At 52.7% G+C, this 15780-nt stretch overlaps 1 protein-coding gene across 3 annotated transcripts; it reads right to left on the bottom strand.

The window, feature by feature from the left end:
• Positions 1-4245: 4245 nt before the first annotated feature.
• Positions 4246-12363, bottom strand: TOR1B (torsin family 1 member B). 3 transcript variants are annotated; one of them, XM_054501204.2, is made up of 5 exons: positions 12088-12363; positions 11169-11434; positions 8143-8318; positions 6487-6614; positions 4246-6177 (listed from the first exon to the last, which is right to left on the bottom strand). In XM_054501204.2, exons 1-5 carry the CDS (start codon positions 12284-12286, stop codon positions 5936-5938), a joined length of 1011 nt encoding a protein of 336 aa, XP_054357179.1. In that variant the 5' UTR covers positions 12287-12363; the 3' UTR covers positions 4246-5935. The 3 variants fall into 3 exon arrangements, 1 of the variants encoding a protein (XP_054357179.1); XR_008504567.2 differs by lacking the exons at positions 4246-6177; positions 8143-8318 and having other exon boundaries at positions 6491-6614; positions 11028-11434; positions 12088-12348; XR_008504566.2 differs by lacking the exons at positions 4246-6177; positions 6487-6614 and having other exon boundaries at positions 8182-8318; positions 11028-11434; positions 12088-12348.
• Between the last annotated feature and the right edge of the window lie 3417 nt (positions 12364-15780).

Genomic DNA, 15780 nt, shown 5'->3' with positions numbered 1-15780 from the left:
AAGGTAAGCACACCTTATTTTATGCAACATGCCTGTGTCCCAGCACGTGGGCAGTGCTCCCATGGGTGCGGCTGCTGCAGAGAGCACTGCAGGGACCACTTCTTTTTTTTTTTTTTTTTTTTTTTTTTTTTTATCACACTATTTCCAAAATATAATCTGGCTGCTTAAACACCAAGTTGCCAAACAGATTCTAATGTGATTTTGTTTTTATTTTGAAGCTAAAGACGTAACCAGTGGCCAACTACCTTAATTGGGAAATTTAACACATTGCAATTGTTGTTGGAAAATAACAAAGTGATCAGTTCTGTTTGGGGTTACTCTTGCTGCTTAATTTAATTGCTTGTAAGAAAGCTTTCATATACTAAACAACTTTAAGTTAATTGCATTGAGTACTTGTGTACTATCTCAACCCGTAATCTAATAATTGCTTTTATTAATAAATATGCATAGCAGTGTATCAAATATTGAATAGAAGCTTATACTGGGCCTAGCTAGTACTAGATTGTGATTATCTCTTTCTATTTTTTTTTTTTTTTTTTTTTAAATTTATGAAGTATTTATTGATCGTTCTTGGGTGTTTCTCGGAGAGGGGGATATGGGAGGGTCATAGGATAATAGTGGAGAGAAGGTCAGGAGATAAACACATGAACAAAGGTCTCTGGTTTTCCTAGGCAGAGGTCCCTGCGGCCTTCTGCAGTGTTTGTGCCCCTGGGTACTTGAGATTAGGGAGTGGTGATGACTCTTAAAGGGCATGCTGCCTTCAAGCATCTGTTTAACAAAGCACATCTTGCACCGCCCTTAATCCATTTAACCCTAAGTTGACACAGCATATGTTTCAGAGAGCATGGGGCTGGGGGAAAGGCCATAGATCAACAGCACCCCAAGGCAGAAGAATTTCTCCTAGTCAGAACAAAATGGAGTCTCCTATGCCCACCCCATTCTACACAGACACAGCAACAATCTGATCTCTCCTTCCTTTCCCCACACTTCCTCCCCTTCTCTTCAACAAAACCGCCATCGTCCTCATGGCCCGCTCCCGATGGTCGCTGTCTCTTTGGAGCTGTTGGGTACACCTCCCAGACAGGGCAGCCGGGCAGAGGCGCTCCTCACGTCCCAGACAGGGCGGCCGGGCAGAGGCGCTCCTCGCTTCCCAGACGGGGCCGCCCGGGCAGAGGCGCTCCTCTCCTCCCAGACGGGGCGGCCGGGCAGAGGCTCTCCTCACATCCCAGACGATGGGCAGCCGGGTAGAGGCGCTCCTCACATCCCAGACGGGGCGGCCGGGCAGAGGCGCTCCTCACTTCCCCGACGGGGCCGCCCAGGCAGAGGCGCTCCTCGCTTCCCAGAAGGGGCCGCCCGGGCAGAGGCGCTCCTCGCTTCCCAGACGGGGCTGCCCGGGCAGAGGTGCTCCTCGCTTCCCAGACGGGGCCGCCCGGGCAGAGGCGCTCCTCACTTCCTCCCAGACCGGGTGGCAGCCGGGCAGAGGTGCTCCTCACCTCCCAGACGGGGCGGCCGGGCAGAGGCGCTCCTCACCTCCCAGAGGGGGCGGCCGGGCAGAGGCGCTCCTCACTTCCCAGACGGTGTGGCGGCTGGGCAGAGGCGCTCCTCCCTTCCCAGATGGGGCAGCCAGGCAGAGGCGCTCCCCACTTCCTCCCAGACGGGGTGGCGGCCAGGCAGAGGCGCTCCTCACTTCCCAGAGGGGGCGGCCGGGCAGAGGTGCTCCTCACTTCCTCCCAGACGGGGTGGCAGCCGGGCAGAGGCACTCCTCACCTCCCAGACGGGGCAGCCGGGCAGAGGTGTTCCTCATCTCCCAGACGGGGCGGCCGGGCAGAGGTGCTCCTCATCTCCCAGACGGGGCAGCCGGGCAGAGGTGCTCCACACTTCCTCCCAGACGGGGTGACGGCCGGGCAGAGGCACTCCTCACCTCCCAGACGGGGCGGCCGGGCAGAGGCGCTCCTCACCTCCCAGACGGAGTGGTCAGGCAGAGGCGCTCCTCACTTCCCATATGGGGTGGCGGCCGGGCAGAGGCGCTCCTCACTTCCCAGATGGGGCAGCCGGGCAGAGGCGCTCCTCACTTCCTCCCAGACGGGGTGGCGGCCAGGCAGAGGCGCTCCTCACTTCCCAGACGGGGCGGCCGGGCAGAGGTGCTCCTCACTTCCTCCCAGACGGGGTGGCGGCCGGGCAGAGGTGCTCCTCACCTCCCAGACGGGGCGGCCAGGCAGAGGCGCTCCTCCCTTCCCAGACGGAGTGGCCAGGCAGAGGCGCTCCTCACCTCCCAGAGTGGGCGGCCGGGCAGAGGCGCTCCTCACTTCCCAGAGTGGGCGGCCGGGCAGAGGCGCTCCTCACTTCCCAGAGTGGGCGGCCGGGCAGAGGCGCTCCTCACTTCCTCCCAGACGGGGTGGCGGCCAGGCAGAGGCGCTCCTCACCTCCCAGACGGGGCGGCCGGGCAGAGGCACTCCTCACCTCCCAGAGTGGGCGGCCGGGCAGAGGCGCTCCTCACTTCCCATAGGGGGTGGCAGCCGGGCAGAGGCGCTCCTCACTTCCCAGATGGGGCAGCTGGGCAGAGATGCTCCTCACTTCCTCCCAGATGGGGTGGCGGCCAGGCAGAGGCGCTCCTCACCTCCCTGACGGGGCGGCCGGGCAGAGGCACTCCTCACCTCCCAGAGTGGGCGGCCGGGCAGAGGCGCTCCTCACTTCCCAGAGTGGGCGGCCGGGCAGAGGCGCTCATCACTTCCCATAGGGGGTGGCAGCCGGGCAGAGGCGCTCCTCACTTCCCAGATGGGGCAGCTGGGCAGAGGTGCTCCTCACTTCCTCCCAGACGGGGTGGTGGCCAGGCAGAGGCGCTCCTCACCTCCCAGGCGGGGCGGCCGGGCAGAGGCGCTCCTCACCTCCCAGAAGGGGTGGCTGGGCAGAGGCGCTCCTCACTTCCCACATGGGGTGGGACCACTTCTAATAGGCACAGAAGACGAGTTTGTGGCCTCGACTGCAGGTCTAATGCAGGAACCCTCTGCCTTATGACTTCCCAGCCTGCATGGGGTCCCGCTAGGGCAGCCCAGGGCACCTAAAGATGGCTCCAAGCGTTAGAAAGTTCTTGGTATTGAGCTGCAGCCAGCCTGCTATGTCCCTGGGAGTCACAGATTAGGTCTAATCATTCATTTGAAGAGTGTGGCCCAGGCACCAAAAGTCCCTAGTTAGAGAACATGGGTCCCCTGACAGTTTTGGAAGGTTCAGTCTTAGTAGATGAGGCAGTGTAGGTGGAACAGGAACTGCATTAAGACTGAGAACCAGACCTAGAAAGTCAGTCTGCTGGGAATTGAGTAACTTCAGTTGAAAAATTAAGGGAGTGGGTGGGGTGATGGTGATGAGGGTTTGTGCTTTCTAGTAAATCTGCTAATCCTCAATCCTGTGAAGAGGGTGGGTGTTAGCCAGTCACTGACCAGACAATACCGGGTTATGTGTAATTAAGCTGAGATCAGACTAGCATAACTAGGATTTCTTTTTTTGAGACGGAGTTTCACTCTTATTGCCCAGGCTGGAGTGCAATGGCAGGATCTCGGCTCACTACCTCTGCCTCCCAGGTTCAAGCGATTCTCCTGCCTCAGCCTCCGTAGTAGCTGGGATTACAGGCATGTGCCACCACACCCAGCTAATTTTGTATTTTTAGTAGAGATGGGGTTTCTCCATGTTGGTCAGGCTGGTCTCAAACTCCCCACCTCAGGTGATCAGCCCACCTCGGCCTCCCAAAGTGCTGGAATTATAGGTGTGAGCCACTGCACCCGGCCAGGATTTATTTACCAGTTTCAATGGTTAGGTTTCCTCACCTGAGCTCAGGTTCAGGATGTCAGAGGTGAGTTTTACTTTACCAGCACCTCAGTTCCCTCCCACGTTAATTTTGGGAGAAAGTCCATCTCTTTGATGAAATATCCATCAGCTAATTTAACTTCTATTTGTCTGGGGAAGAGCCTTTAAGGTAAATATTGCTTCTGTGTCGCGCTGACTGCCCACCTGCCTGTCCCAGATACGGTGAGTCTCACAGCTGTGCTGCTGAAATTTGTTCTGAACTTTGGAACCAAATAAACTAGAAAAAAAGAGTTAGCAAGTGGCATTTCACATGATAAAATCTAGGCTTTACTATTTTATAGTCAGTAGGTCAATAAAGCTCTCGACCACATCTTACAAGGGAGGTGGGGGAGGCGGGGTCATGATCAACCATGGCCTTTTCAAGTTACAAATCAGTAACGGCAGTCCAAAGGTGGCAAACACATATTTATTGCATCACTGTAAACAGAGAAAATCTTGTCTCCTCTCGACCAGATGCCCAAAAGGTTATAAAGGTAGTATAACTTAGCTCCAATTTGAGGATACGTACTAAAAATTTTAAACGTCACCTTGGTGTTTTTTTCAAGACTAAGTGTGCTACCCGTAAGGCATTTCCATGTCATAAATTAACTCTACCATATTTTTATGTAAAAATGCTGCAGGTCGTTGTGTCTGCAGCTGTGCTGCGGTTATGAGGCAGACACGATGATTCACACTGGCTGGAAGCTAAGTCTCACGTCCCAGGGATCAGGGCAGTCCAGCCTGGTGCTGCCACAAACGGTGGTGGTATCAGGTCACACCTAGGACCTGCCACTTTAGACTGACCTTGTTTGATCCACGGTTGTGACCATGTATTACCACAAATTTAACAATAAAAAATTGTTTTAAGAGTATCTGAGAAAGGACTAAGCAGTCATTCCATTTTGTGTCCTTCCCTTGTTTTAAAATAAGCAACGTCCTATACTTCCATCATTTAAGATCAAGCTGACTTGTTCAGTCTGGGCCCATGTCATCCTTCCAGAACAAGCACATCCTAGGATTTCAAATGGTTCTACAAAATAAAGTGAGAGATTGACCCAAGTATAAAGTCCTAACAAGCATCTCACCATGGGAACCAACGACTCAAATTCAAAGCCAACGGTCTCATTGTGATTCAACTCTATGATATATGGTTGGGGGGACTCTAGCAGAAAGCCAAGCTGAGATATGGCACAAGGCAGGCTGGGGCTGATACCAGCTGAGATAGTGAAGGATTCCACAACCAGGGCTGTATTAGCAGCCAGAGCAATGGACAGACGGGAGGGACCTGTCTGTCCAGGTCTGCTGCAGAGGTCTTAGGTGAAGGCCCCACCCCACACACAGACAGGTCAGCTCAGATCAAGAGTGCTCAGCGGGCACCGGCCACATTCTCCGGTCAGATGCCGTCTGCACCTCCACCCCCGATTTTAACTGAATATACTTCAAGTCAGTGAACTCTGTGTAAAGAACAAAACAGAGCAAAAGGATGTTTTTGGCCAATGAGAACACAGTGCCCCCCAGCCTGCTGGTGAGAACCACCCAGTGCCCCCCAGCCTGCAGCAAGTCCCTGGACTCCTTTAGTTGTGACAGTAACTTCTGAGGCGCGGGTGCTGTGGGTCAGAAGCTATGGCCGGGCCTGCCACGCACAGCTGTCTTCAGGCACTTCCGTCGTGGTCAGTGCATTAAGTGTGAAGGGGATTTTTAAAAGTTCATCTTCAGCTGCAAAGAACAGCTGGACTGCTGTCATCTTGCTAAATGACAAATGCACACAATACATTCACGTGTTTTCCACAGTCAACTCTTAGATTCTATATCCCAGCTGGGCACGGTGGCTCATGCCTGTAATCCCAGCTACTTGGGAGGCTGAAGCATGAGAATCACTCAAACCTGGAGCAGAGGTTGCAGTGAGTTGAGGATTGCACCACTGCACTCCAGCTTGGATGATGGAGTGAGACCTCGTCTCAAAAAAAAGATTCTATATCCCAAAAGTCTAAGGTGCAAACAGGCAAAACCCCAAAGCGGTCTTCAGGGTTCTTCTGAAAGGCAAGGCCTCTGGTGTGCGGAGCCTCCCAGCTGTCTCCTACCCCATCTGGATAGGAGGTCAGTGGAAATCAAGCCGCGACTGCACAGTCTTGCATCCCTTGTCTGAGTAGATTTTCTCGTCTCTGGGGAAAAACGTCATTTCCTCTGCCACTCTTGTGACAATGTCTTCATCTATAGCAGAACCACGGGCCCTCATCTCGGCCCTCACACACATTTTCACATGTCTGTACTCCAAAGGCAGGAAGGGGATAAAGTAATCAATGAGGTTTTTGTCAATCAGTCCACTGTGCCACAGGCCACCTGCGGAACAAAACACAGCTGGGTTTCCTGCCACCACCGCCACGTGGCCAAGCTCCAATCCCGACCCTCAGCATATTCCTCATGTCCGTACCCCCTGAGAGAGTCTCTTGTCAGTGTGCAACAAGCCCATGTAGGACTCAGCTGGACACTCATTCACTGGTTTCTAGGACAGTATGCCCTAAGAAAATTCCTGACTTTAGCAAAGCAAGGAAATCCAGTGGGATCCTGTGGCTTTGTGAAACACTCAATGAAAGAGCAGACGGCTCACTGCTGGACAGTTAAGGGGCTCCTTTACCCTGGTGGACTCACTGTGTTTATTATTGAAGACTCCGACAGACAGTACAGGTTCCAAGTCCTTCAGCTGAATGTCTTCCCTCTTTCTTCCGGCCCGCCAAAAGTCAAGAGCCGTCTTAGTTATAAGGTCCCCGCCTGCGTTGCTGAGTTTGCCAGAGAAATAAAGATTAAAATCACACATTAAGACTTCTGTGTCTGCTGGGCGTGGTGGCTCACACCTGTAATCCCAGCACTTTGGGAGGCCGAGGCAGGTGGATCACCTGAGGTCGGGAGTTCGAGGCCAGCCTGACCAACATAGAGTAACCCCATCTCTACTAAAAACACAAAAATTAGCCAGGCTAATGGTGGTGCATGCCTGTAATCCCAGCTACACGGGAGGCTGAGGCAGGAGAATCATTTGAACCCAGGAGGCAGAGGTTGCGGCGACCCGAGATCATGCCATTGCACTCCAGCCTGGACAACAAAAATGAAACTCAGTCTCAAAAAAAAAAAAAAAAAAGACTTCTGTGTCTTACCAAGAAATGAACCTGCTCTAAGTCTATTTTTCCTTTTGAAACACTCTGTCACCCAGGCTGGAGTGCAGTGGTGCAATATTGGCTCACTGCAACCTTCACCTTCCAGGTTCAAGCGATTCTTCTGCCTCAACCTCCTGAGTAGCTGGGATTACAGGCACCCGCCACCATGCCCCTTCTAATTTTTGTATTTTTAGTAGACACGGGGTTTCACCATGTTGGCCAGCCTGGTCTTGAACTCCTGACCTCAAGTGATCTGCCCACCTTGGCCTCCCAAAGTGCTAGGATTACAGGTGTGAGCCACCACACCCGGCCAAAGATCTATTTTTCATCAAAGAATATTTACTGAGTGCTACTAGACAAAAAAGTGTCTGCTCTCATGGAACCTAAAATGTTTATTCACAACTAGCTGGGATAATGCTATGGCCCTTTATAACCCTAAAAACCAACATGCACAGTTAATAAAATTAACTGTTTTCATTTCTGTTTCATTTTTAGGGTCGGGGTCTTGATTGTCACCCAGGCTGGAGTGCAGTGGTATGATCATAGCTCAATAAAACCTTGAACTCCCGGGCTCAACCAATCCTCCTGCCTCGACTTCCTCAGGGAGCTGGGACTCCAAGCACATGCCACCATGCCCAGCTAAAATTGCCTGCTATCAGTGATTATTTCTTTTTTTTTGAGACAGTCTCGCTCTGTCATCCAGGCTGGAGTGCAGTGGTGTGATCTCGGCTCACTGCAAGCTCTGCCTCCCGGGTTCATGCCATTCTCTTGCTTCAGCCTCCCGAGTAGATGGGACTAGGCGCCCGCCACCACGCCCGGCTAATTTTTGTATTTTTAGTAGAGACAGGGTTTCACCATGTTAGCCAGGATGGTCTCAATCTCCTGGTGATCCGCCCGCCATGTCCTCCCAAAGTGCTGGGATTACAGGTGTGAGCCACCGCGCCTGGCCCAGTGATTATTTCTTTAGTTCATTTCCACAACCCACACTGTGTGCCATGCTGAGACTGGCAAAGGAAAAGTAAAGCAGTAGGTAAGTGCCTTGTGCAAAGCAGGCACTTTTGTCCTGGTAAACAAAGTGCTGATGGTCCTCAGGACCTCATTTTATCATTGAGAGAATGAAGGGCTTGTATGCCCCAAAAAACCGCCTCCCGCTGACCTGAGAAAGATGAAGATGGCTTTGCGGTAAGACACTCCGTCAACCTGCTCGTAGTAGTCTAGAAACGGCTTGATTGCGTCAATGATCCCGGGGTGCAATTTATCCATCTCGTCAAATATGAAAACAGAGTTCGCACATGCACTCACATTACCGCGGATCCACTTCTGTAACTGGTCCTGGACCGACCGTGAAAGAAGAAATAGGATGCGAAGCTCAAAGGGTGCACCAAAAGGAGCGCAGGCTCCATCTGCTCCTCATGCACTGAAGGACGAGGTCAGAGCTCTTAGAACGGCACCCTCACCCCCACTCGCTAGGTAGCAGCTTTTCTAAAACCTTCTCTCTAAAAAGTGGAAATTGGCAGAGATAGATGCTAAAATGCAGAGAAGTTTTTTCCTAACTCAAATGACATATTAAATGTGACTTTTTAAAGGTATAAGAGGTGCAAGATCCGTGATTCTTTTTTGTTTGTTTGTTTTTGGAAACAGGGTCTCACTCTATCCCCCAGGCTGGTGCGTAGTGGTGTGATCTCGGCTCACTGCAACCTCTACCTCTTGGGTTCAAGCGATTCCCCGGCCTCAGCCCCCTGTGTAGTTGGGACTACAGGCGCCCCCATCCCCTGCACCATGCCTGGCTAATTTTTGTATTTTTAGTAGAGACAGGGTTGTGCCATGTTGGCCAGGCTGGTCTCAAACTCCTGACCTCAGGTGATCCACCCACCTCACCCTCCCAGAGTGATGAGATTACAGGAATGAGCCACCCGGCAAAATCCGTGAATATCATTCGCTGCTAACCTAGCCATAGTTTTCATCTCTCTTGGACTACAATCTCAAGTTAGTACTATCAGACATACTGAGGAATAAGGAACTGGATCAAGACCTGCACAGTGCACAGTGCCCCAGACCAACAGAGCTGACTCAAGGGCATTTCATGAAAAGCATCTATTCCAGATGCTTTCTTGTAACAAACATAAAGACACTCAGGCAACAAGCCCTTAACCCCAAAGTGTGAAAGGCTATACCATGAAGCTCCCCCAGACATGCCCTCATCCATTTATAGTACTCTGTTTCCAGAGATTTATAAAGAATGTAAAAAACAAGAAAATCCTTCCTTCCTTCCTTTTTGGCAGTCTTCCCTGTCTCATGTCAGTTTGTAGGGCAAACACTTCTACTTCCTTGTTCAGTTAAGTTTCTATTTCTTTCTTCAGTCCCCACCCAACAGGAGGAATTTTTTTTTTTGAGATAGAGTCTTACTCTGTCGCCCAGACTGGAATGCAGTGACATGACCATGGTTCATTGTAGGCTCAGCCTCCTGGGCTCAAGCGATCCTCCCATCTCAGCCTCCCAAGTAGCTGGGACTACAGGTGCATGCCACTACACCTGGCTAATTTTTTTATTTTTTGTAGAGATGGGGTCTTGCTATGTTGCCAGTGGGAATGTTAACCTTGACAAGGGCAACATTCATTTAAATGAGAACTCACCCTCCTAGACAACTTAATATAAAATGAATGTGGAAACAATATCTCAAAAGGAGAAACGGTCTCAAGGTTCAGTTCTTTGAGGCTTCCTTTGAAGAAAGCAATGCCAAGGACATGAAGGATGGGAGGAACAAAGGGAATAAAACCTGTTTAAGAGAAAAAAGACCTCTAGGCTACACTGCAAAGCTGTGGCTGCACCAGAGGTGGGCAGCATTGAATGAAGCCACGCCCGAGCAATCCTTGAAGACTGACTGCCCCTTCTCACCAACTGCACTACTGGGGATGTGGAATCCCTTCACTCACCAGAGAAGGTGGTTACCATGTCAACTGGGAGTTGGGAGGTTTTGGTTCAAGGTCCTGCTCTGCTACAAAGATTGTAAGGAGTAAGTCACCTTGCTTCTCTTGGCTCCAGGCTCCATATTTTTTTTTTTTCTTTTCTTTTTTCTGAGACAGTCTCACTCTGTTGCCCAGGCTGGGGTGCAGTGGCAAAATCTCAGCTGACTGCAACCTCTGCCTCCCGGGTTCAAGCGATTCTCCTGCCTCAGCCTCCCAAGTAGCTGGAATTACAGGCGCACGCCATCACGCCCGGCTAATTTTGTATTTTCAGTAGAGACGGGGTTTCTCCATGTTGGTCAGGCTAGTCTCGAACTCCCGACCTCAGGTGATCCGCCCGCCTCGGCGGATCCCAAAGTGCTGGGATTACAGGCGTGAGCCAGTGCACCTGGCCCTGACTACATCCCCCTTTTTTTTTTTTTTTTTTGAGACAGAGTCTCACTGTGTCGCCCAGCCTGGAGTGCAGTGCCGCGATCTCGGCTCACTGCAAGCTCCACCTCCCGGGTTCACGCCATCTCCTGCCTCAGCCTCCCCAGTAGCTGGGACAACAGGCGCCCGCCACCATGCCCGGCTAATTTTTTGTATTTTTAATAGAGACGGGGTCTCACCGTGTTAGCCAGGATGGTCTCAATCTCCTGACCTCATGATCCGCCCCCCTCGGCCTCTGAAAGTGCTGGGATTACAGGCATGAGCCACTGCGCCCGGCCTTTTTTTTTTTTTTTCTGAGACAGAGTACAATGGCACGATCTCAGCTCACTGCAACCTCTGCCACCCAGGTTCAAGCGATTCTCCTGCCTCAGCCTCCCAAGTAGCTGGGATTACAGGTGTGTGCCACCGTGCCCAGGTAATTTTTGTACTTTTAGGTAGAGATGGGGTTTCACCATATTGGCCAGGCTGGTCTCAAACTCCTGGCCTCAAGTGATCCACCCGCCTCGGCCTCCCAAAGTGCTGGGATTACAGGCGTGAGCCAGGGCGCCAGGCCCTTGGCTCCATCTTCTAATGGAAATAACATGCCCTACCCCACTGGACTGTTTTGGAACCAAGTAAGAGAAATGTTGTAGGAGAGCTTTGTAACTACCTGGACTAAGTGTGCCTTAACTCAGTGGAGCCGGGGGCTACAGCAACACAAAGGAAAGAGAAGCAGAGGCCAGAGTTAGTGAGCAGGTCACCCGGACCAGTCCGACTGGCCTGCGGACGAGATAATAGCGGGTTCTCTTGCCTGGTACAGTTTTATCTTCTGCTCATGAGGGAAGTGCAGAGTCGATACAAACAGGTGGACAAAGTTACTCTTCAGACCTTTTGGGTGAAGATTTTCAGCCACAATTTGACTGACAAAATTCTTGCCTGTGCCAGCCCAGCCGTGTAAGGAAAGGGTCAGTGGTTTCTTGGGATTTTTGTTGTTCCTGAAGCCAGTCAGCGCCTTGAAAATCACTTCCGTGGCTAGATGCTGTCCAAACAGCTTCTCCTCCAAATCCAGCTTGAGAGCTGCAAGAACAGCCCCAGAAGAGAGAGAGAAACAGATCTTAAAAATGCATCAGCAACGCAGCACTTTCTTAGCTGGCCAAAGCAAGAAGCACAGATTATCCAGGGACACAGCAGGGTGTCTGCCAAACCCTAGGGCCGAGGCAGTCAAACGATGCCACTTTCAAGATTATGTGGAGGTTCTTAACGCTTCGAGGTCTGATAAGGAAGCTAAATGTTCATTCATTCAGAGATGAACCATCGCTTGACCGAGCGCTTGCTAATCCCAGCCACCCCTGCTGGCCTGCAGGAAAACCAAGGGCCAAATGTGGGCTTTCTGGGCGACGCAGCACGTCTGAAAGCTACTTAATAGGGTTGGCAGGGCGCAGAAAGGCCGCCCACCTACTTTCCGTTTCTTCCGCTTGTGATCCCCAGGAAAGGGAGCTTTAGAAAGACGCAGGGGCAGCCCCACGATCTGGAGACCGTTTGCGAAGGCACCGCTTCTGCGTTCCCGCGAACGGTTCCGGGGCCGCCCCATCCGCTCCCCGCCCACCCCACCTGGGACCACCGCCGTCTAGATGCCGAGGGCCCGGTCCGTGCCAGGCGCCCACGAGGCCGTCCCTCCGCGCCCCCGCGCCCCCCGCAGCGCCGACCCACAGCTCGCGCGCGCGCCGTACCCGAAGCGTTGAGCGGCCGCTCCTCCCGGCAGCACTCGGCGAAGCGGCAGTAGATGTCACTGTAGGACAGGTAGCCGGTGATGGCCGACGCGGCCCCGATGGCTAGGCCCACGGTGATGGGCTCGAACGCTGCCACCACTCGGGCCGCCAGCAGCAGCGCCAGCGCCGCGGCGCCCCGGAGCCACCCAGCCCGCAACATCCCGCTCCTCGCAGCCCGCAGAAGCCGCTGAGCCAGGCGCCCCGCGGCCAAACGGCAGGACGGACTTCCGCTCGTGCGTAACTTCCGCCCCTCAGACCCGCCCACTCCCTTGGGGGCGGCCATCTTGGTGAGGGGGCGGAGAGGAGGGCGGTGCCATCGTTCTTGTGAGTGGTCCGAAGGTGTAAGTGATTGTTTTGTTTCCCTTTTCTTTCTTTTAAAAACATTTTTTCGGGCCGGGAGCGGTGGCTCACGCCTGTAATCCCAGGACTTTGGGAGGCCGAGCCGAGATCACGCCATTGCACTCCAGCCTGGGCAACAAGAGTGAAACAATATCTCAAAAAAAAAAAAATTTTTTTTGTGGCCGGGCGCCGTGGCTCACGCCTGTAATCCCAGCACTTTGGGAAGCTGAAGCGGGCGGATCACCTGATGTCAGGAGTTCGAGACCAGCCTGCCCAACGTGGCGAAACTCCGTCTCTACTAAAAATACAAAAAATTAGCCGGGTGTGGTGGCGGGCGCCTGTAATCGCAGCTACTCGGGAGGTTGAGACAGGAGAATCTCTCGAACCCAGGAGGCAGAGGTTGCAGTTAGCCGAGATCGTGCCACTGCACTCCAGCCTGGGCGACAAGAGCGAAACTCTGTCTCAAAAAAAAAAAAAAGGCTGGCCTGGCGCGGCGGCTCACGCCTGTAATCCCAGCACTTTGGGAGGCCGAGGCAGGCGGATCACGAGGTCAGGAGATCAAGACCATCCTGGCTAACAGTGAAACCCCACCTCTACGAAAAATACAAAAAGTTAGCCGGGCATGGTGGTGGGCGCCTGTAGTCCCAGCTACTCGGGAGGTTGAGGCAGGAGAATGGCATTAACCCGAGAGGCGGAGCTTGCAGTGAGCCGAGATGGTGCCACCCACTGCACTCCAGCCTGGGCGACAGAGCGAGACTCCCTCTCAAAAGAAAAAGAAAAAAAGCCAAAAAAATTGTTTTAAAACTTTCTTATTTTTTTTCTCGTCTGATATGTATATTGGGGACAGGGTCTGGCTCTGTCGCCCAGGCTGGAGCGCAGTGGCAGGATCTCGGCTCGCTGCAACCTCTTCCTCCCAGGTTCAAGCGATTCTCCCATCTCAGCCGCCGGAGAAGCTGGGATTACAGGTGCCCGCCAACACGCCCAGCCAACTTTTGTGTTTTTAGTAGAGACGGGGTTTCGCCATGTGGCCCAAGCTGGTCTCGAACGCCTGACCTCAAGCGATCCACCTGCCTCCGTCTTCCAAAGCCTGGAGTTACAGGAGTGGGCTCAAGGCTGGATTTGTTTTCTTGAGAGCTTCTCGGAGCCCTCAAACTTTGCTTTGTCATCCCTTCCTTCACTTCCCCGGAGGTATAATGTGCGTTTCTCGGGTCGGCCCACCTGCCTGCCTTCTTCCTGAAACAGCTGCGAACTCTTGGTGCTGCGCCCTAGACTAAGCACTGGGGATGCAGCAGCCCCAGGACAGACCTGCCCAGGCTTCCACACTCAAACCCCGAGGTCCATTCTTTCATTCAGCACGCTAGGTGGCAGGCCCCTTGCTGGATGCCAGGAAAGACAGCAGAGGAGGGGACGGAGTTGGCCCCTGCCCTCTCAGAGCTGACAGTCTATGGGGGAGGCCGACAAAGGGGTAAGGCCCGAGGCTGAGTGGGCAGAGAAGTATAGGGCAGTGGTATAGGGAAGGCTTTTGTCTAAGCTGGGCACTGAGGGAGTTAGGCCAGGCAAAAAATGAGGAGTAGAGTGTTTGATGCAGAAAACAACGGCCAGTTTGGAGAACTGAAAGGATTCCACATGGTGGAAGGTGGTGAGAGATAGGGATGAAGAATCAGGCAGAGACTGGAAGGTGAAGTCCTTGCGAATGTTGTAAGGAGTTTGGCCTCTGTTCTGGGGGGTAATAGGGAGCCACAGAGGGTTTTACACAGGCAGCAACATGGTCAGATCAGAGACCATTCTGGCTGCTGGGTTCACAAGAAATGGAAGGCAGAGAGCCAGTGAAGAGGCTGTTGCCATGGTCCAGGTAACTAGTCAGGGAGACAGATGAGTAAGCAGGCAGCTTATGTCCAGGGTGAACTGGGGCTGTAATGCAGGACGCACAGAGGCCTGTGGGTGGGGAGGGATCTTCTCCCTATCTCAGTTGCGATCTAAAGAATGAATGTACGGGCGCGGTGGCTCATGCCCGTAATCCCAGGACTTTGGGAGGCCGAGGCGGGCAGATCACCTGAGGTCAGGAGTTCGAGACCAGCCTGGCCAGCATGGTGAAATCCCGTCTCTACAAAAAATACAAAAATTAGTCAGGTGTGGTGGTGCGCGCCTGTAATCCCAGGTACTTGGGAGGCTGAGACAGGAAAATGGCTTGAACCCATGAGGCAGAGGTTTCAGTGAGCCGAGATTGCGCCACTGCATTCCAGCCTGGGTGACAGAGCAAGACTCCGTCTCAAAAAAAAAAAAAAAAGAAATTGGCCGTGGGAAGTGGCTCAAACTTTTTTTTTTTTTTTTTTTTGAGACAGAAGCTCACTCTGTTGCCCAGGCTGGAGTGCAGAGTGCAGTGGCATGATCTCGGCTCACTGCAACCTCTGTCTCCTAGATTCAAGCAATTCTCCTGCCTCAGCCTCCCGAGTAGCTGGGATTGCATGTGTGCGTCACGATGCCCAGCTTTTTTTTTTTTTTTTTTTTGAGATGGAGTCTCTCTCTGTCACCCAGGCTGGAGTGCAGTGGCATGATCTCCGCTCACTGCAACCTCCGCCTCCTGGGTTCAAGCCATTCTCCTGCCTCAGCCTCCCCAGTAGCTGAGATTACAGGTGTGCACCACCACGCCCAGCTAATTTGTGTATTTTTAGTAGAGGCGGGGTTTCACCATGTTGGCTAGGATGGTCTCCAACTCTTGACCTCGTGATCCGCCCGCCTCAGCCTCCCAAAGTGCTGGGATTACAGGTGTAGCCACCGCGCTCGGCCTATTTTTTGTAGTTTTAGTAGAGATTTAGTAGAGATGGAGTTTCACCATGTTGGCCAGGCTGGTTTGGAACTCCTGACCTCAAGTGATCTGCCTGCCTTGGCCTCCCAAAGTGCTGAGGTTACAGATGTGAACCACCACTCCTAGCCCACAAACTTTTATAAGTAATTACACAACTAAAAGTGTATGGAAAATGTATCTCTTAATAGGATGGATGGTGTTCGCTCTTTTTTTTTTTTTTCCATTTACTTCGTACATCCATAGGAAGAAATTACTAAGTGACTTTTCCCCTTTCCAAGTAGCCAGAGGCCAATGGGAAAGGGGAAATGAGAAGGAGCGTGGGGCCGCTGGGGCCACCAGTGCCACACCCAGGGAGGAACGAGGAAAAGAGGTTGAGTTTCTGGAATTAGGATCCTTGGAGTGATCCACTCTTATGCACCCTTAGGAAGTCTTCACCTACCTCAGAGGGTCACATACCCCAGGCTGAAGAGGCCTGGCCTAGGGCAGGAAAGTCCCACCACCAAGAATGT

The sequence above is a fragment of the Pongo pygmaeus genome, chromosome 13 (genome assembly GCF_028885625.2).
Source record: "Pongo pygmaeus isolate AG05252 chromosome 13, NHGRI_mPonPyg2-v2.0_pri, whole genome shotgun sequence".
In the NCBI taxonomy this organism is placed as follows: Eukaryota; Metazoa; Chordata; class Mammalia; order Primates; family Hominidae; genus Pongo; species Pongo pygmaeus.
This window is presented reverse-complemented; position numbering and strand designations above follow the sequence as displayed.